Below are 21051 nucleotides of genomic sequence, written 5' to 3' on the forward strand. Positions count from 1 at the left end.
CACCTCAAAAACATTTCTAGAATCCGACCTTTTCTTACTTTTGACTCTGCAAAAACTCTTACTGTTTCTCTTATCCATTCTCGTCTCGACTATTGTAACTCTCTTCTAATCGGTCTCCCTCTTACCAAACTCTCCCCTCTCCAATCTGTCTTGAATGCTGCAGCCAGGATCATATTCCTCACCAATCGTTACACTGATGCCTCTACCTTGTGCCAGTCATTACACTGGCTACCCATCCACTCCAGAATTCAGTATAAACTTATCACCCTCACCCACAATGCCCTCCATGGCTCAGCACCACCCTACATCTCCTCCCTTGTTTCAGTATACCACCCTACCCGCGCCCTCCGTTCTGCTGATGACCTGAGGTTAGCATCCTCAATAATCAGAACCTCCCACTCCCGTCTCCAAGACTTTACACGTGCTGCGCCAATTCTATGGAATGCACTTCCCAGGTCAATACTATTAGTCCCCAATCCCCACAATTTTAAGCGTGCCCTGAAAATGCATTTATTCAGACTGGCCTACCGCCTCAACACATTAATCTAATCTATACCTGTGTGGCACAGCCAAAAGTTTTACCATAACCAGGTTCCCTGCATCGTGTTCCCACATGCTTTATGCATCCATTAGCCCTCTGTGTCTGTACTGTTACACACAACATTATGGCTGGTCCATACAATCAGGGCAACTGTTACCACCCACCTTTCGTGTCTCCCTCTTTCCTCTTAGACTGTAAGCTTGCGAGCAGGGCCCTCATTCCTCTTGGTATCTGTTATAATCTATGTGATTATTGTTATGCTGTAATGTCTATTGTCTGTACAAGTCCCCTCTGAAATGTAAAGTGCTGCGGAATATGTCGGCGCTATAGAAATAAAATTTATTATTTATTATTATTATTATTATTAATAAACAGTTCAGGTCTTTTCCTTGTTGGCAGGGCAAGGGTTAATCTGTTCAGTTGATCTCCTGAAGCTCTCCAACCTGGATTGTCTTAGCTGTTAAGTGTTGGCTACTCCCTTGTGCTATATATGCTCGCCACTGGCACTTGGGAATTGCCAGTGATAGTTCTTACTGCCTGGTTAGGACCCCTGATGAAGCCATTATGTGTGGCGTAACACGTGGGGAAAACTACCTTCTCCCATTTATTCTTCTATATCTCTGTTGACATATGTCCTATGGTCATACATGAGTTCATTTGTCAGATCTGTATTTAAGGTGTTTTTCTGTTTCCCATTGGATCTTTCGCATAAGGTATTTTTCTATTTTCCATTGAACCTCTCGCATATGCTTCATTTCCTAGGACAGGTTTGTTGTTTAAAAAGCATGTATACTGCTATACACTTTGTTATTTCTGGAAGAGATATATACTGTATATCTATATACCTTACTTGTTATATTTATAGCATCTTATTCATACATTATATTGTCTTGTCTTATATGTGTTCCATATTATTGCACTGTTTAGCATATTTTTTCTGTGTCTATTTTTTATTGTAATATGGACTCTCTACAGGCGGTTACATTTTTCTCCAGTTTTTCCACTTTTTTTTTTTTAAACAATAGATTTTTATTGAATAATTATTCAATTAACAATCAGGTACATTGTAGTGATATATATATATAAAAAAAAGCCCTAACATTTAGTTGGGTGAAGTACAACGGGAGGGGCTACATAACTGACGGGAAGGAATAGAGGGTAAAGGAGGGGGCAAAGGAGCCCAAAGAGGGGGGTTACCTGAGTCTAAATTTAACCGCTTCCCGACCGCCCACTGGAGATAAACATTGGCGCTTGCTGGGCTTTGTGCAGCGCTGACGTTTATCTACTGTCGGCGGTTTTGTGCCCCCCCGGGACCCCCGGTGCACAATGCATGCTGGGACCCCCGACATCATCGAGACCTGATTGGTTCAGGTCCTGATGACGTCAGCGTCACAGCAGCCAATGAGAGCGCTCGCTGGGAAAGCTGCTTGTTTCCCGGCGATCTCACTCATTGTAGCGTGACTTCTCCTCTGATCTCACACTGACAGATGATCAGAGGTGAAGCAGCGTTACTGTGTGACTAGATCGCTGCCTGGCACAGCTGATCGCTGCCTGGCACAGCTGTGCCAGGCAGCGATCTCGTCACACAGTAACGCTGCTTCTCCTCTGATCATCTGTCAGTGTGAGATCAGAGGAGAAGTCGCGTTACTATGTGCCAGACAGCGATCTTGTCACATAGTAACGCTGCTTCTCCTCTGATCATCTGTCAGTGTGAGATCAGAGGAGAAGTGGCGTTACTATGAGTCAGATCGCAGGGCACCGATCTTGTCACAAAAAGAAAAAAAAGTAAAGAAAAAAAAAGCAGGTACACAGGTTAGGGCTAGGGCTAGGGTTAGGGTTAGGGCTAGGGTTAGGGTTAGAGCTAGGGTTAGGGTTAGGGCTAGGGCTGGGATTAAGGTTATGGGTGTGTTGGTGTTAGGTTTGTGGTTAGGGTTATGGTTAGGGCTGAGATTAGAGTTAGGGGTGTGTTGGGGTTAGGGTTGGAATTAGAATTGGGGGTTTCCACTGTTTAGGTACATCAGGGGCTCTGTAAATGCAATATGACGCCCGCAGACCATTCCATCAAAGTCTGCATTTCAGAACGTCACTACTTCCCTTCCGAGCCCCACCGTGTGCACAAACAGTAGTTTTCTCCCACATATGCGGTACCACCGTACTCAGGACAAATTGGACAACAACTCTTAGGGTCCAATTTCTCCTGTTACCCTTGTGAAAATAAAAATTGGGGGCTAAAAGATCATTTTTGTGGAAAAAAAATGATTTTTTTTATTTTCACGCCTCTACATTATAAACTTTACTGAAACACTTGGGGGTGCAAAGTGCTCACCACACATCTAGATAAGTTCCTTGGGGGGTCTAATTTCCAAAATGGGGTCACTTGTGGGGGGTTTCCACTGTTTAGGTACATCAGGGGCTCTGCAAACGCGACATGACACCCGCAGACCATTCCATCAAAGTCTGCATTCCAGAACATCACTACTTCCCTTCCGAGCCCCACCGTGTGCCCAAACAGTAGTTTTCTTCCACATATGGGGTACCAGTGTCCTCAGAACAAATTGGACAACACCTTTTGGGGTCCAATTTCTCCTGTTACCCTTGTGAAAATAAGAAATTGGGGGCTAAAAGATCATTTTATGGAAATAAAATGATTTTTTATTTTCATGGCTCTACATTATAAACTTCTGTGAAGCACTTGGGGGTTCAAAGTGTTCACGACACATCTAGATAAGTTCTTTAAGGGGTCTAGTTTCCAAAATGGGGTCACTTGTGGGGGGTTTCCGCTGTTTAGGTACATCAGGGGCTCTCCAAATGCGACATGGCATCCGATCTCAATTCCAGCCAATTCTGCATTGAAAAAGTCAAACGGCACTCCTTCCGTTCTGAGTTCTGCCGTGTGCTCAAACAGTGGTTTAGCCCCACATACGGGGTATTGGCGTATTTGGGAGAAATTGCACAAAAAATGTTGTGGTTCATTTTCTCTTTTTACACTTGTGAAAATAAAAAAAAATGGTTTTGAAATAAAATGTTTGTGACAAAAAGTTAAATGTTTATTTTTTCCTTCCATATTCCATTCATTCATGTGAAGCACCTGAAGGGTTAATAAACTTCTTGAATGTGGTTTTGAGTACATTGAGAGGTGCAGTTTTTAGAATGGTGTCACTTTTGGGTATTTTCTGTCATATTGACCCCCCAAACTCACTTCAAATGTGAGGTGGTCCCTAAAAAAAATGGTGTTGCAAATTTTGTTGTAAAAATGAGAAATCGCTGGTCAACTTTTAACCCTTATAACTTCCTAAAAAAAAAATTATGTTTCCAAAATTGTGCAGATGTAAAGTAGACATGTGGGAAATGTTATTTATTAACTATTTTGTGCGATATCACTCTCTGATTTAAGGGCATAAAAATTAAAAGTTTGAAAATTGCAAAATTTTCTAAATTTTCTCCAAATTTTGATTTTTTTAACAAATAAGCGCAGATCATATCTAAAAAAATTTACCACCATCATGAAGTACAATATGTCATGAGAAAACAATGTCAGAATCAGTAGGATCCGTTGAAGCGTTCTAGAGTTATGACCTCATAAAGTGACACTGGTCAGAATTGAAAAAATTGGCCCGGTCACGAAGGCAAAAACAGGCTCGGGTGCGAAGGGGTTAATATAAAGAATTAGGATGAATCTGAGGAGTCAGGAGCAGGTAGACCAAGTGAAGGTGTGGTGAAGGGAGTGTGGTTGGCGTATTCCGCCCTGGGAAACCAAATTTTCTCAAATTTACGGACTTTATCCATGAATATGGCAGATAATTGTTATTGGTCATATACCAAGAAAGGAGTCTCTTGACTTCAGATAAATCTAAACCTGATTTTATTTTTTTTTTCCAAGTCAATGCTATAGTTTGCTTGGCCTTTAGGAAAATAAATGAGATGAGAATTTGGATGTGTTTAGGAATACTAGGGATGCGTTTAAGTAATGCTTCCCTAGGGTTTTTTTTTAAGGTTAATGTTTGTGACTGAAAGAATGAGGTGATATACCCTACTCCAAAATCTGCACACCACGGGGCCCATCCACTAAACATGGTACATATCCCCATCAGAATCACAACATCTAAAAGATTTGGAAGAGTAGCTGGGAACTACCTTGGCAACTCCCAATATCTTCCCACTTAATCTCCGGTCCTCCCAAGACCTCCTTCTCTCCTCCACACTTATTTGCTCCTCACCTAATTGCCTCCAAGACTTTTCCAGAATATCCCCCATCCTCTGGAATTCTGTGCTCCAACACGTCTGATTATCAACCACATTCAGATGCTTCAGTCGGAACCTGAAAAACCACCTCTTCAAGAAAGCCTACAGCCTGCAATGATCCCATTGCCTCCTCACCACTACCGGAGGTACGCCTCACCAACACCGGAGCTGCCACAATCCCCCAACCTACTGTCTCCTTCCTCACCATCCTGTAAAATGTAAGCCCGCAAGGGCAGGGTCCTCTCCCCTCTGTATCAGTCTGTTATGGTAGTTTATTTACTGTAAGTGATACCTATAATTTCTATATAACCCCTTCTCATGTACAGCACCATGGAACCAATGGTGCTATATAAATAAATAATAATAATAGTAACTCTAGATGAGGTTAAGCACCATTTATTTAACACCTTATAGTTTGTCTCTAGCCATAAGGTATTTAGAAATCTGCCAGTTAAAGAACAAACCTGAGACCATTCTGGGTCAGTAAGGGAGGAGCTGATATCAGACTCCAGTTTTTCCACTTTGTTAATTTTTATAACTATTTGTTGTGCACTTTATAAATAATAAAATAATTTTTGTTCATTCTATCTGCCTCCAACAAACACTTTTAAATTATTATTGTGAGCTTTTTGATGCTAGATATACATTTCCTTTGCTCTTACTGGTCTATGTTTGGTATATGGCACAAGAGCCCATTTCTCCAATTATTTAATTATTTTTGCGGTGCTGGTCCATCCCCCCCTTTTTTCAGTAGCTATTGCTATATATGCTCACCACTGGCATTCGGGAATTGCCAGTGATAGTTCTTACTACCTGGTTAGGAGTTAGATGTGAAGTTCATGTTTAGAGTAGGCGTTTGGAGAGTTGTTCAGGAAATTGTTGCATGGAGTTTGTTTGTGTGTTCAACCTCATCCTCTCCTATGTGGTTTGACCTTCCTATACCTCCCCTGTGTTCCACTCTGTTTTCTGGTGAGTATATTTTGTATGATTGTAGTTTTCATTTATCCCTGTCAGTCTTGACTTGTTTGTCTGGTGTTATTCTATACACTTGGCCTCACACCTCCCTGGTTGGGGGAGGGAACAGATAAGGATTAATATAAGAGTATAGCAAGGAACTCGACCCCAATGTCTCCACCATCAGTAGTAATTCGGGTGACAGTGATAGACTAGGGCGACCGTAGTTCAAGGGATTGGGTACGCACCCACCATCTCTAGTCACTATGTGACAGATATCCTACTTGCTATTCAAAATTTAAAAAAAACAAATCTTTCAACCATTGGAAGAGGTGACTGAGATCATGAGGACAATATCAGTATTTACCATCAAATTAGATAAAATGGAGGCTCTGATTCTGTAGTCAATGGTCCTGGCAGGTTGTCATAGTCAAGCCAGATCATATTTCTGTCGAGCTGCTACACCGATACTCCACCTTTTGCCAGTAATCGCACTGGCTGCCCATCTGCTTCAGAATATAATACAAACTTATCTCTCACTCACAAAGGTCTTCACAGTTCTGCACCACCCTATATCTCCTCCCTCATCTCTGTCTACCACCGTACCCATGCTCCTGATCTAAGACAAACATCCTCCATAATCTGAACCTCGCACCTTCGTGTCCAAGAGTTGTGTCATGCTGCACCAGTTTTTGGGAAAACCAAAAACAAAACACAAAACACAAATTTCCTAAAACAAAAAGAATAAACTGCCAAAATGTATGAAGGTAATAATAATTATAAAGGTATTTAGTAAGCATAATTTTGATCAAAAGAATGTACAAGCCATCCCGCCACGTCAAGGCAACCCTTGTGGGACAGTCCTAACTCTTGTATTAAAACATTAACTTACCTTTTCAGCTCAGACCCCAGGTTTTTAACCAGTTTTTGGGAATGCACTACCCCAGTGTCATGATCCAGACTGGGTTTCTCCTGTCTCTCCTTTTCCCGGTCTGGCCTACCATCCCGAAACCAATGGTCAGATGGAGAGGACCAATCAGTCACTGGAACAGATTTTGCAGTGACTTGCCATGTCTCAACAGGACGATTGGTGTTCCTCGCCGCCCGTGGCTCAGTTTGCATTTTTTAATTGAGTTAATCAGTCCACTTGCACTTCTCCGTTTTTTCGTAACTATGGTTTTCACCCCCATTTCGGTGAATTTTCCATGCTGGCTTCAGGGTGTCCAGGGGCTGATTCGGCGGTTCAATGGTTGGGGGAGGTGTGGAGGGAGGTCCATAAGAACATTGGGGTGGCTCAGGGCAAACAGAAACATTTTGCTGATAAGCGACGATCTGTAGGACCTATATTTCTGGTAGGAGATAAAGTGTGGTTGTCTACCAAGAACATACGACTGAAACTTTCCTCTGTTAAGCTGGGTCCCAAGCTTATTGGTCCTTATGAGATCATTGAGGTTCTCAATCCAGTGGCCTTTCGCTTACGCTTACCTCCATCGCTTCTTATCCCCAATGTGTTCCATAAGTCCCTTCCTAATTCATTTGTACCTTCCTCTGCTGGGTCTCCATCCCCTCCGTCTCCTGTCTCGGTGGATGGTCAGACTGAGTATGAAGTTGAATAGATTGTTGATTCTTGGATGGTTCGCAGTTCGCTTCAGTACTTGGTACATTGGAGAGGTTATGGTCCTGAGGATCGATCTTGGGTCCCAGCGCGATCAGTCCATGCAGATCAGTTGGTCTATGCTTTTCATGTGCGCTATCCTGGGAAACCTGGGGTCCGGTGGCCCCCCCTTGAGGGGAGGGTACTGTCATGATCCAGATCGGGTTTTTCCTGTCTCTCCTTTTCCCAGTCTGGTCATGTCAGGGGTTAAATTTTCTCTGCCTCATTCTGGTTTCAGGTCTGCTATTTCTCTGCGCTGCATCATGCAGGCAGTGTCAGTTATATTTCCTGTGTACGGCGTGTGTAGCTGGCTCTGGAGAACCCCTGGCTTGTCCTGCTGCATTTAGCTGACTTTGCTTGTGTCTGTGTACTCTGTCCCTGCCCATCCCATTTGTTTCTCCCTGTGTGTTTGGATTCCCCAGTACTCGACTCGGCTTTGGCTCTGACCTGATTCTGTGTCTTTCTTCTTATACCTCTTCTACTGAATGGCACTGACCTATTATTTGCGCTCCTTTGACTCTGTGTTTGTCATTCCCTATTGTACTTTGCTACTCTCTGGTATTGACCTGGCTTGTTGACTGTTCTGCTGCCACCTGGTGGTAGCATAGCTGCAGTTCTGTAATTCTGCTTTGTGCAGGACTTCTGTTCATTCTCCACTCTACTGCCATCTGGTGGAGTTTGCACTACTCTGCAGCTACCTGCAGTGCTGCAGCGTGACACCCAGATGATCTGATTAATACCTAGCCTACACATTTGTAAGTGTGCTTTAAAAACACATCTCTTTAGGCAAATCTATAAGATCACTTCACTAATCTAACTATTTCTTATTCCCTCTTTCTAATTTTTCCTCAGAAACTGGTCCTTCCTACTCATCTACTTCTACATCCTTCAAGCACCCAATAGAACTTGGTAACTGTTGGAATATGTTTGGTGCAACAACTTCTTTCCTGTCTATGAGTGTTTAGTTACTAGATTTGTATGCTGTTCATAAAGTTAGAACAAAGAAAAAAAATTCCCAGAGGCCCACACAGGGAGAGCATGTGACTATATTTCCTGTTTTTTTCCTGTGTCTCTGTATGAGAGAAGCAGTCTGCTGTAGATGCTGCACAGATAGAGATACACAAATGATTTACTCCTGCTCTATTAAGCTTATCATATATTGTTCCTGTTTGTTCCTGAATAAAGAAGCTCTGCTGTCATTCGCTTGGAGAGTATCCTGGCTAATCCGCTGCCCAGGTCCGGATTTAGGGGGGGGCCCAAGGGGCCCGGGCCCTAGGCCACCCACCAAGCAGGGGCCTCCCACCAATATAGGGAAAGATATCTCAAAACATGTAAAATACACATCTCTCTTTGCTGTGAAACATTTCTAATGATAGTGAACATTTAACAAAAGAGAAGCTATTGAAAGTGTATGGACATGGCTATGGTCCTACATCTCAGTGGCTTGCGCAGAGCGGCAGAGTCATGGCACCGGCATCAGCATCCACTGACCTGGCTAGCCAAACTCCCTTAGTACCTGTACCTAATGCTTAGCTTATGGCATGTGGCAGCCTTCTCCGATGCCAACAGAAGCTTCTAGGCGTGCTGCGCTACTATTCAGCTATATCACTCCCTTGGATTAGATCAGATGAGAGTTTGTTCAGTTCAGCTACCTTCAAGGGAGGAGGCGGAGCCACGATGTTGGCGCGAGAAGAGGATTCTCCACCGCGGAGCGCAGCAGGACTTCACTCTGGATCTTCAGTCACTGAAGATCCAGAGTGAAGTGGTTCAGTCTTCACAGTGTCGTGGTGGGTGAGTATGTGTCTCTGTCTGTGTGTGTGTCTGTGTGTGTCTGTCTGTGTATCTTTCTTTTTCTTGCAGCTCCTGTCCTACACAGTTCCATACTGTATATACAGGTCAACACTATATCCTGCATTACAGAGTGTCTGTGTATACTGTATGTATATAGTGAGGACCTGTTTACAGTATAGTGCTATGTATACACTTTATACAGCCCCTCAGCCTCTATTCTATATACAGCCAGCACAGCAACAGCCTCTGATATATACAGCCAGGTAAACAGCCTCTGATATATACTGCCTGGCAGCAGCCCCTCATATATATACAACCCAGCAGCAGCTTCTAATATATACAGCCCAGCAGCAGCAGCCCCTCATATATATATATACAGCCCAGCAACAGCCCCTCATATATATACAGCCCAGCAGAAGCCTCTCATACATATACAGCCCAGCAAAAGCCTCTCATACATATACAGCCCAGCAGAAGCCTCTCATATATATACAGCCCAGCAGCAGTCTCTGACATATAGATCCCAGCAGCAGTCTTTGATATAGACAGCCCAAATTTCTACAATATACATACATATGTACATATTTTAATCTTTAATTCCCTTTCAGGACTTAAAGGGTTGACAAGGTCATTTTGTTACTTTTAGACTACCATCATGGACAATCATGAAGGAGATAGGCACAGACATCGCACAAAAATTTGGGAGTCTGGGGCTTCTAAAAGACATAAGGCAAAAGAAGCAACAATGAAATCAACAGAAGAGATAGCAAAGACAAGAAAATTGGATGAGTTCCTCACTGTTCATTCAAGGCAAGTGTCGGAAAGAAGTAATGACATTGTAGAATCTGATCAACCTGTCAATGCTTCAGTGTAAATGGTTGTTGATCCTGGCAAAGAAAAGGCTGAAGTAGTAATGTGTACAACTGGAGAACACAAAGAAAAGGAGACTGATAGTAGCACATCTTATGAAGAAGGTGAAGATGAGGGCCCACCAGGGGGCAATGACATTGGACTTTGGCCATCCATTATTTTGGAATAGATGCAAGATTACTGGCTGAAAAGGGGTGTATCAACAATCCAGCACTGTGATGAAAGTTTGTTCAATGCACACTCGGTTTAGCAACCTAGAAAGGACCACAATATTCCAAGAATGTGCACACTTTGGCTTTTCCATCATGAAAATCATAATGGAGAAGTCATAGCGAGGAATTGATTATGCTTCACGTGCTGATTGATGTTATTACAGCATCTGAGTCTTCTCAGCTTTCGTCTAATGGATTCTGTGATTGGAAACATTCACAAGAACGTATAAAAAGTCATAAGCAGTCAGCGGAACATCTGAACTCTACAATTGCTTTCAAGGTGAGGTTAAAAGTGATTGGGTGAATTGATACAGAGCTAACACAACAGGTCGAGGCTCAGGAGCATTATTGGAGGTCAGTATTGAAACGAGTAGTAAATGTTATTCAGTTTATTGCCAAGCGTGACTTAGAGGAGATAACGAATTTGTTGGATCACCTAGAAATGGAAACTTTCTGGGCATTCTTGATCTCATCGCCCAGTGCGATGACTTTCTTGGACAGCATATCAAAACTCAAGCCAATCGCGGCAAGGGTAATACAACTACCTGTCATCTACAATTATGGAAGAAATTATCAATGTAATGGGCGAACAAGTCCTCAGAGAAATTATTTCTTGAGTTAACAAATCAAAATACTACTTCATCTCTTTGGACTCCGCACCCGATGCAGCTTACATTGACCAACTAACCGTTGTATTGAGGTATATGGAGAAAGATGGCCCTGTGGAACGCTTTCTAACATTCATGGCAAACAAAGACCATGACGCTCAAGACATGTTCAATGCCTTGTTGAAATTTTTGAAGAGACTTGACCTAGACTTGGGAAATTGCCGCTGTCAAAGTTATGACAATGCATCTGTAATGAGTGGCAAATACAACAGCCTGCAAGCCAAAGTGAGAGAGAAGAACAATCTTGCATACTGGATTCCTTGTACGGCACACTCTTTAAATCTGGTTGCTAAAAATGCTCGAGTGCTGTACATTTTTTTGACTTCCTTGAAAAGCTGTTCCTCTTCTTCACAGTTTCAATGCATCGGCATCAGCTCCTGACTGAGGCTTTGAAAAATATTGACTCAGCCACAGTATTGACTTTCAAACATGTAACAACAACGCGTTGGTCCTGCAGAGCTTGCGCTACTAAGGCCCTTAAGCATGACTATCAGCAAATTAAAGATGTACTTAAACAGATTGCTAATGACTTTGAAGAAAAAAAGCTGTGTACGGTGTGAAGCAGAAGGACTGTTAAGACAAATGAATCAGCTTGAAATTGGTATTAACACCACCTTCTGGAATGATATCCTGCAAAGAACAGATGCTACTAGTAAAAATCTACAACACGCAAAGTTCGATCTAAACACTGCTGTGGCGTCACTGACCAGCTTAAAAAACTATATCGCATCAAAGCGTGACTCCTTCAAAATTTATGAGAAGCAAGGCGAAGAGCTGTCTGGTTCATCTGAGTATGTTCAGACGATAACTCAACACAGGCGCCAAAACGTTTTTCTCAATCCATTGGATTATGGCCATATGGAAGAAGCACAACTCAGCCCTTCTGAAAAATACAGAACAGAAATTTTCTTACCTATCATTGATCAGTTTATCGCTTCTCTTGAACCAACGTCTTCAAGCATATAAAGATATTTCAAGCAAATTTAGCTTTTTTAGTCATCTGAAAGAACTGTCTTCAGACGAGCTTAAGGCCACAGCAAAGCAAATCATCAGGTCTTGTTCAGATGACTTGGACATTACATTTATCGATGAACTGTGTCAGTTTGTAACATTTGCCAATTTATTCACAGAAGAGGAGCCAAAAGATATCAGCACTGAACTTTTCATGTACAAGCTTATCATGGAAAAGGGTGTGCAGGACACTTTCCCAAATATTGAGATCGCTCTAAGGATATATCTAATTTTGATGGTAACAAACTGCAGTGGTGAGCGTTCCTTCTCAAAACTCAAATTAGTTGAAAACCGATTAAGGACATCCATGAAGCAGGAACGACTTGTAAATTTGGCTATCATGACCATCGAGTCAGATATACTGCGTGAATTGGACTTTAGTGACATCATTAGTGATTTTGCAGCACGAAAATCAAGGAAAGTGCCTGGATTGTAAAAAATGAATGATTTTACCTGAATTACTCTGCATAAATGATTTTCCTAAATAAACTTGCGTTCGTTTCATTTTGTGTTTTTGCATAACATATTGCAACACCTTGAAAAATGGGCCTCCCGCCAAAATGGGCCCCGGGCCACCCACCTCTTAAATCCAGCCCTGCCACTGCCAACAGGTTATGGGCCCATAGAGACACAGAACCCCAGAGTAACACAGCAACAGAAGCACAGAGCAAAAGCAGCACAGAGCAACAGAGAAGATGTTCACTAGCAGCAATCCTGTCAAGTTCTCAGTGCCAAGCCTCACTAACCAGAACTACCAGTCCTGAAAATTCAAGGTGAAGATGCTGCTCATAAGAGAAGGTACGTGGAAATATACTCAGGAACAAGTGCCTCATCCATTACTAGATGATTGGCTAGAGAAGGATCAGAAAGCACAAAGCACGATCTCCCTCAGTGTAGATAATAATCAGATTGTGCATATATGTAAGTGTGCAAAGGAGATGTGGGATGAGTTACAGAAAGTGTATGCAAGATAAAATCTCACCAATAAGCTTTATCTCATGAGAAAGCTGTATCAGTCTAAACTAAGTGATGGACAGAATATGCAGGACTATATAAGAAACACCCTAGACATTATGGAGCATCTCAGGGGTATTGGAGAAGAAATTAAAGATTTTCATGTTGCTGCACTTCTATTAAATGGTCTTCCAGAGAGTTATGACACACTCGTGACTGCAATAGATGCACAGCCAAATGATGAACTGACACTAGAATATGTTAAAGGCAAACTTGTGAATGAATTCAAGAGAAAAATGCAGCATGTAAGCAGCAGTAATGAATCCAGAGCAGAAACAGCATTAAAGACACTGGATTTCCCTAAATATAAGAGCAATCTAAGAGAAACTCGTGAAAGTTTTGTCTGTAAAAAGCCTGGCCACCTTAAAGCAGACTGCAGAGTATGGAAAGCAAGAATCAGTCTGCTTAAAAAGCAGAATAGTCATCAAAGGGTTAAAACATCTGTAAAGGAAGATTTTGCATGTGTTGAAGCTGCATTTAATTCCAGTACAGGCCCATCTGCAAAGCATATATGGTGTATAGATTCTGGTGCAAGCAGTCATATGACAAATAACAAAGATTTCTTCACTGACCTTAATGAACGCAAGTCAGAAAAGGTCATCTTAGCTAATGGTCACTATATGACTTCAGAAGGAGTAGGAGATGGCTACCTCCACTGTCCAGTTTCCTCAGCACAAGCAGAAAGATCCCAGTAAAGGATGTTCTCTATGTTCCCAGCCTTGAAATCAATCTTCTGTCAGTAAAGAAGCTCACGCAAAAGGGAATGTACTTTTAGGCATAACAGCTGCATCATCTCAAAGAAGGGTTACACTTTTGCAGACGGAAAAATTCAAGATGAAATTTATCAGTTAAAATGCAAAGAAAGAGTGTACAGTGCTAGACAAGATCTACACAAGAACTGTATCCATGTATGGCACAGATGTCTTGAGCACAGAGACCCAGAAGCAATAAGGAAGCTAGCTCAACTTGCAAATGGTATTGAAATCAACCAGTGTAGTCAAATGATGAAGTGCACTAGCTGTCTTAAAGGAAAAATGTCCAGAAAATCCTTTCCTAAAATAAGCACCACTAGATCTGCACAGCTTCTGGATCTGACACTGTACATACAGATGTATGTGGTCCAATGGTTGTTCAAACTCCTAGCTAGCAAAAAGAGATATTTTTCTCACATTTATTGATGACTACTCCAGATATACAGTCGCTTACCTGCTCCACAGTAAGGATGAAGTTCCACAGAAACTTGAAAAATATCTTGCTATAATGTTTAACAAATTTGGAAGAATGCTAAAAGCCCTGCGTGCAGATAATGGAACCGAATATACAAGTGGTAAGGTGCAAACCATTTTGAAAAAGGATGGAATCGTGTTCCAGACTACCATTCCATACATCCCAGAACAAAATGGCATTGCAGAGAGAACTGTACTCTCTCTGAAAGTGGAAAAGGTATGTTGTTTGATGCGAATCTACCTACAATGTATTGGGGAGAAGCCATCATGACAGCTTGCTATCTTCAAAACAGAGTGCCAGGTAAAGCCACAAATAAAACTCCATATGAGCTATGGAACTGCGAGAAGCCTAACTCGAAGCACCTCAGGATATTTGGAAGCAAAACGTCTGTGTAAGTTCCCAAAGAAAAACATGTCAAGTGGGAATCACATGCAAAGCAAGGAGTCCTGGTGGGCTATAGCAAAATTTAAAAGGAATACAGAATCCTGCACCCAGAGATCAACACAGTAACAATCATCAGAGATGTAGTGATTAAAACTCTGTGACGCTCAAATTCCATGGCGTTACACCAGTTATTCAACCTAAGAAGCAAAAACAAGAATCTCAGTCACCAAACCCAGATGCCAAAAAAGGAAAACACTGAAGTGTGGATAAGCTCTGAAGCCACCAAGGAAGACACAGAAGAACCAAGTCAACCTCCAGTCAGGAGATTAGAAAGGCCAAACAAAGGTATCCCAGCTAGATGCCTTTCTTATATGGTCAGAACACTTCCTGAATCAGAGCCACAGTCATGGCAAGAGATGCAAAAACTGCCTGATCACGAGATGCAAAAGTGGATAAATGCCGCTAATGAAGAGATTGAGTCCCTTCACCGACTCCAGACATGGGAGCTTACTGAGCTACCCCAAGGAAAAAGAGCTATCTATCGGCAGAAGCCAAAGGTGCATTAACACCAATGGATCCGTCCTACTTAAAGTTGGAAAAAGAAGAATATATGCTACCCAGCAATGATAATTACAGACAAACAGTGGGGCGCTTCTGTACATAGCAACCACAACTTGCCCAGATATCACAGCCACAGTTGGAATTCACTGCCGATGTGTAAGCAAGCCACGCCAAAGAGAGTGGAATGCAATTAAGAGAAACTCAAAGGCTAAATCTTAAGATATCTGCATCAGGAGATCTCACTCTCAGAGGTTATGTGGATGCAGATTGGGCTGGAGATTCAAGTGATCGGAAATCAACAAGTGGTTACTTGTTCAAGTTAGGAGAAAATTCAATTTCTTGATCCAGCAGAAACCAAGTGTCAGTCGCATTATCTTCAACAGAAGCAGAATATATGTCTGCTGCTTATGCAAGTCAAGAAGTAATTTGGTTGAAACAACTTTTGGAAGATTTCGGCAAGCCATTAGCTCAACCACCAGTTATCTATGAGGACAACCAAGGATGCATTAAACTTGCCAGCAGTGAGAAGATTAGTGCAAGGACAAAGCACATTGATGTAAAACATCACCACTTATGTAACTTAGTTGAATGTGGTGTACTCGAGTTTGTTTTTTGCAAGTCTGACAAGATGATAGCCAATGGTATGACAAAGCCATTATCAAGAGCCAAGTTTGTAGACTTCAGAACCGCAATGGGACTAACAGGATAAGTAGTTGCTGAGTGGGGGTGTTGGAATATGTCTGGTGCAACAACTCCATTCTTGTCTATGAGTGCTTAGTTATTAGATTTGTACTATTTTGTAAAGTTATAACAAAAAGAAAAAACAACTTCCAGAGGCTCACACGGGGAGAGCATGTGACTGTATTTCCTGTTTTTTTCCCTGTGTCTGTGTATGAGAGAAGCAGCCTGCTGTAGATTATGCACAGATAGAGACACACAAATGATTTACTCCTGATCTATTAAGCTTATCATATATTGTTCCTGTTTGCTCCTAAATAAAGAAGCTCTGTTTTCACATGCATAGAGAGTATCTTGAATAATCCACTGCAGACAGTAACTGTACTTAGATACATATTGCCTGATGATTGTCAGATTGCGAGCAGAGGCCTCATTTCTACTGTAATTGTTGAACTATGTGTTACTTTGTATTCTATTTATTGTCTATACATGTCCCCGCTTAATTGTAAAGTGCTTGTGATGCTGAGTCACTACTCACAGACAAGCCGTGAGACAGGGTAGTCAGGAAGTCCAAGGTCAGATACCAGGAGAGCTTGTATAAAGGGGCAATACAAAGGCATGGTCAAGTTACAGTCTGGGGTCAAATGCCAGGGGGTAACATCAAGATAAGGTGATAAGAGAAATGGATAGTCAGAGGCCAAGTCCAGGGTCAGATTTCTGAGATCAGAGATCATCAACAGCAAAAGAGATAACACATATGAATAGTCACAACAAACCCAAAGTCTGACAACAAGATGAGGGAATCAGACACAGAGCTACACACACATCACAGAGCAAAGCTACAGCTGTCAATGGTCTGCTCATAGGTAGCCACCTAAATAGCTAGCAATTAATCAAGACCGCAAGGCACCTGGAGGAAGCCTGCAGTCTAGACCAGATCAAGCAACAGGGCTGACAAAGAGAATGCTGACAGCCCAGCATGCCCCACGATGGTCCAGATGGTTTGGAGAGCAGTGACAACAGAGATGCGACCGCTCTCCATGCCAGCCGGAACACACTGAGATATGAGCATGATAACACTCCTTCAGTGTGTAGCACTGATGTGAGAAAGGTCACCAGAGTTCATTGCTGATGAAACCCGATCACCTATCTTACAGCACCGCTCACTGAGTGAGAATTTTCCCACAATGCAAGCGTTGCCGTAGTGAGGTGACCGTGGTTCATCAACTACGAACTTGGTGTCACAGGAAGGGTTGCAAGTGAAACTCACCGATGCAATCTCCAGGGAAGACAGGTCCCGAAGACAGCCTCAGGCTCCCAGGAACGTGGGGCAAACGGGACTGAAGAGAGATTGCTTCAGGCAAGATAGGTCCTGAAGAACCTGACTGCTGGGGAACGTGGCCTAAACTCCAGAGAGCTAGGAGCTGAAGGAAAACTGCTAGAAAGGTAACTACAGGACAGAGCTACCAAGGGGCATAGACGGGGACGTAAACCAGATCAGGCCGGGGTCAGAGCAGGGGATAGCACGACAGTACCAAGGGATTAGGCAGAACGGATAGTCGGGGCCAGGCAGAGGACAATACCAAACAGAGAGTGAAGGTACAGGAAGGTACACAAGGAATGCAACACTTGTAGCCCATGTCCTGGATACGTCTGTGTATGTTGTCTCTTGATGCAATGACTCCAACAGCAGTCCACTCCTTGTGAATCTCCCCCAAATTTTTATATGGTCTTTTCTTAACAATCCTTTCAAGGATGCGGTTATTCCGGTTGCTAGTCCACCTTTTTCTACCACACTTTTTCCTTCCACTCAACTTTCCATTAATATACTTGGAGGCTTACCCTTCTTGTGGAGTGTGCCAATGACTGCCTTCTGGGCATCTATCAAATCAGCAGTCTTCCTATGATTGTGGAGCCTATTGAAACAGACTAAGGGACCTTTTTAAATGATTAGGAAGCCTTTGCAGGTGTTTTTTGTTAATTATTCTGATTTACTGAGATAATGACTTTTGGGTTTTCATTGGTTGTAAGCCATAATCATCAACATTAACAGAAATAAACACTTGAAATACATCACTCTGTTTGTAATGACTCTATATAATAAGAGTTTCAAATTTTGTATTGAAGAACTGAAATAAATTAACTTTTTGATGATATTCTAATTTAGTGAGAAGCACTTGTATCTCTAAATCAGTTGACCGATTAAACAAAATCTCTAGGCCAACAAAGGTACGCTGGATTTGTTCAATACAGAACATAACTCACCTCTCCTGTTGTAATATCCTTAGATACTTTAAGTTTTAGGATCTTTCTAAAAGCCAGGGCTAAAACCGCTCCTTTCAATCGAATTCCTGTTCTATAGTTCATTGCCCAGTTCAGTGCAAAAGACCAAGATCTTATAAGCTCTGATGCAAAAATTCCAAATGCTACTAATAGCCCATAAAGGAGGTTAGATTCAGTTGATTCTGTGTACTCCAGCAGTGCACGGATGAAGATGGCCTGTAGACAGTGAGAAAAAGTATCAGCATGCATTGTCTCCATTGTCTATTTCTTACAGATATCCCTTGTCAGCTATATGTGATGTACACATCATTTTGCCTCCATTTTGTATCCAATTTTTGTGTAAACTTTTTTCTTCCATTGACACTTAGCAATGAATCAGTTAACATATATGAAATACAAACAGAAAATAGATTAAAAATGGATGTTTTCCATATTTCGTCTGCTCTTGACAGTTCTCCAAAGACTTGAATGTAAAAACGCATGAAAACTGGAAATGCATGGAGTTTAAAAAGTTTAAAAAGTTTAAAAAGTTTGTCTACTATTGGACAACCCATAAGTATTAAACAGTGCCCTCCCCAGATAAAAATACAAAAAAAAAAACAAAAAACATACTCACCTACGTGACCACTGCCTTTCCAGCAATGTTGGCATGGTCATATGGCATTTTGTCATGCAAGCGCCACAGCCAGTTAGTAGCCACCTACCCACTGCAGCCTTAACACGTCCATTTGACAGAAGTCTGCAAGTTTCAGTTCACCAGCCACCACTGATAGGCTGCAGCTGTCACGTCATGTAATATCATTGTGACCATCAGTAGACACTGTGTCAACACCGACATTGCTGGAATAGCATCAGTCTGGAGGATGAATATATGTTTTGTGACTATCGGTAGACATCATGCAGACAGTGCTGGAACAGCATCATTGTGGAAGCTGAATATATGTATTATAACCAACGGTAGACATTGTGCCGACAGTGCTGGACCAGCATCAGTCTGGAAGCTGAATATATGTTTTGTGACCACTGGTACACTGTGGTGTCAGTGCTGGAACAGCATCAGTGTGGAGGCTGAATATATGTTTTGTGACCATCGGTAGGCATCATGCAGACAGTGCTGGAACAGCATCAGTCTGGAGGCTGAATATATGTTTTGTGACCATCAGTAGACATCATACAGACAGTGCTGGAACAGCATCAGTCTGGAGGCTGAATATATGTTTTGTGACCATCGTTAGGCATCATGCAGACAGTGCTGGAACAGCATCAGTATGGAGGCTGAATATATGTTTTGTGACCATCTGTAGACATCATACAGACAGTGCTGGAACAGCATCAGTCTGGAGGCTGACTATATGTTTTGTAACGAACGGTAGACAGTGGTGACAGTGCTGGAACAGTATCAGTCTGGAGGCTATGTTTTGTGGCCATTGGTAGACATCATGCAGACAGTGCTGGAACAGCATCAGTCTGGAGGCTGAATATATGTTTTGTGACCTTCGGTAGACATCATGCTTACAGTTTTGGAACAGCATCAGTCTGGAGGCTGAATATATGTTTTGTAACCAACAGTAGACATTGTGCCAACAGTGCAGGAACAGCATCAGTCTGCATGCTGAATATGTTTTGTGACAACCGGCAGACAGTGGCGATAGTGCTGGAACAGTATCAGTCTGGAGGCTATGTTTTGTGACCATCGGTAGACATCATGCATACAGTTCTGGAACAGCATCAGTCTGGAGGCTGAATATATGTTTTGTGACCTTCGGTAGACATCATGCTTACAGTTTTGGAACAGCATCAGTCTGGAGGCTGAATATATGTTTTGTGACCAACGGTAGACATTGTGCCAACAGTGCAGGAACAGCATCAGTCTGCATGCTGAATATGTTTTGTGACCACCGGCAGACAGTGGCGATAGTGCTGGAGCAGCATCAGTCTGGAGCCTGACTATATGTTTTGTAACCAACGGTAGACAATGTGCCGATGGTCCTGGAACAGCATCAGTCTGGAAGCTGGATATATGTTTTGTGACCACCGATGCACAGTGGTGACAATGCTGGAACAGCATCAGTCTGGAGGCTGAATATATGTTTTGTGACCATCGGTAGACATCATGCAGACAGTGCTGTAACAGCATCAGTCTGGAGGCTGAATATATGTTTTGTGACCATCGGTAGACATCATGCAGACAGTGCTGGAACAGCATCAGTCTGGAGGCTGAATATATGTTTTGTGACCATCGGTAGACATCATGCAGACAGTGCTGTAACAGCATCAGTCTGGAGGCTGAATATATATTTTGTAACCACCGGTGGACATCATGCGGACAGTGCTAGAACAGCATTAGTCTGGAGGCTGACGATGTTTTGTGACCAACGGTAGACAATGTGCGGACAGTGCTGGAACAGCATCAGTCTGGAGGCTGAATATATGTTTTGTGACCATCGGTAGACATCATGCAGACAGTGCTAGAACAGCATCAGTCTGGAAGCTGAATATATATTTTGTAACCAATGGTAGACATTGTGCCAACAGTGCTGGAACAGCATCAGTCTGGAAGCTGAATATGTGTTTTGTGACCACCGTCAGAGAGTGGCGAGTTTGCAACAGTACTGGAACAGCATCAGTCTGGAGGCTGAATATATGTTTTGTGAGCACCGGTGGACATCATGCAGACAGTGCTAGAATAACATTAGTCTGGAGGCTGAATTTATGCTTTGTAACCAACGGTAGACAATGTGCCGACAGTGCTGGAACAGCATCAGTCTGGAAGCTTAATATATGTTTTGTAACCACCGGTAGACAGTGGCGACAGTGCTTGAACAGCATTCAGTCTGGAAGCTGAAAATATGTTTTGATAATTGTATAGTAGAAAATTTAGCATTTAGGAAGGGCTTGTCCTATATTTGAGAACCCCTTCAAGTCTGGTTTCACACGTTCAAGTTCTACGATCTGTGTACA

General features: G+C 42.4%; 1 protein-coding gene across 1 annotated transcript in view; it reads right to left on the reverse strand.

Moving 5' to 3' along the window:
• The window catches only part of LOC141101443 (ATP-binding cassette sub-family C member 5-like), a 206767-nt gene that overhangs the window by 161055 nt on the left and 24661 nt on the right, over positions 1–21051 (reverse strand). The window contains exon 4 of the mRNA XM_073590542.1: positions 18073–18306. Coding sequence (XP_073446643.1) covers positions 18073–18306 — 234 coding nt within the window. The remainder of the gene's footprint in view (positions 1–18072; positions 18307–21051) is intronic.

The sequence above is a fragment of the Dendrobates tinctorius genome, unplaced genomic scaffold (genome assembly GCF_039654945.1).
Source record: "Dendrobates tinctorius isolate UK_male_01 unplaced genomic scaffold, ASM3965494v1 ptg000117l, whole genome shotgun sequence".
Classification (NCBI taxonomy): domain Eukaryota; kingdom Metazoa; phylum Chordata; class Amphibia; order Anura; family Dendrobatidae; genus Dendrobates; species Dendrobates tinctorius.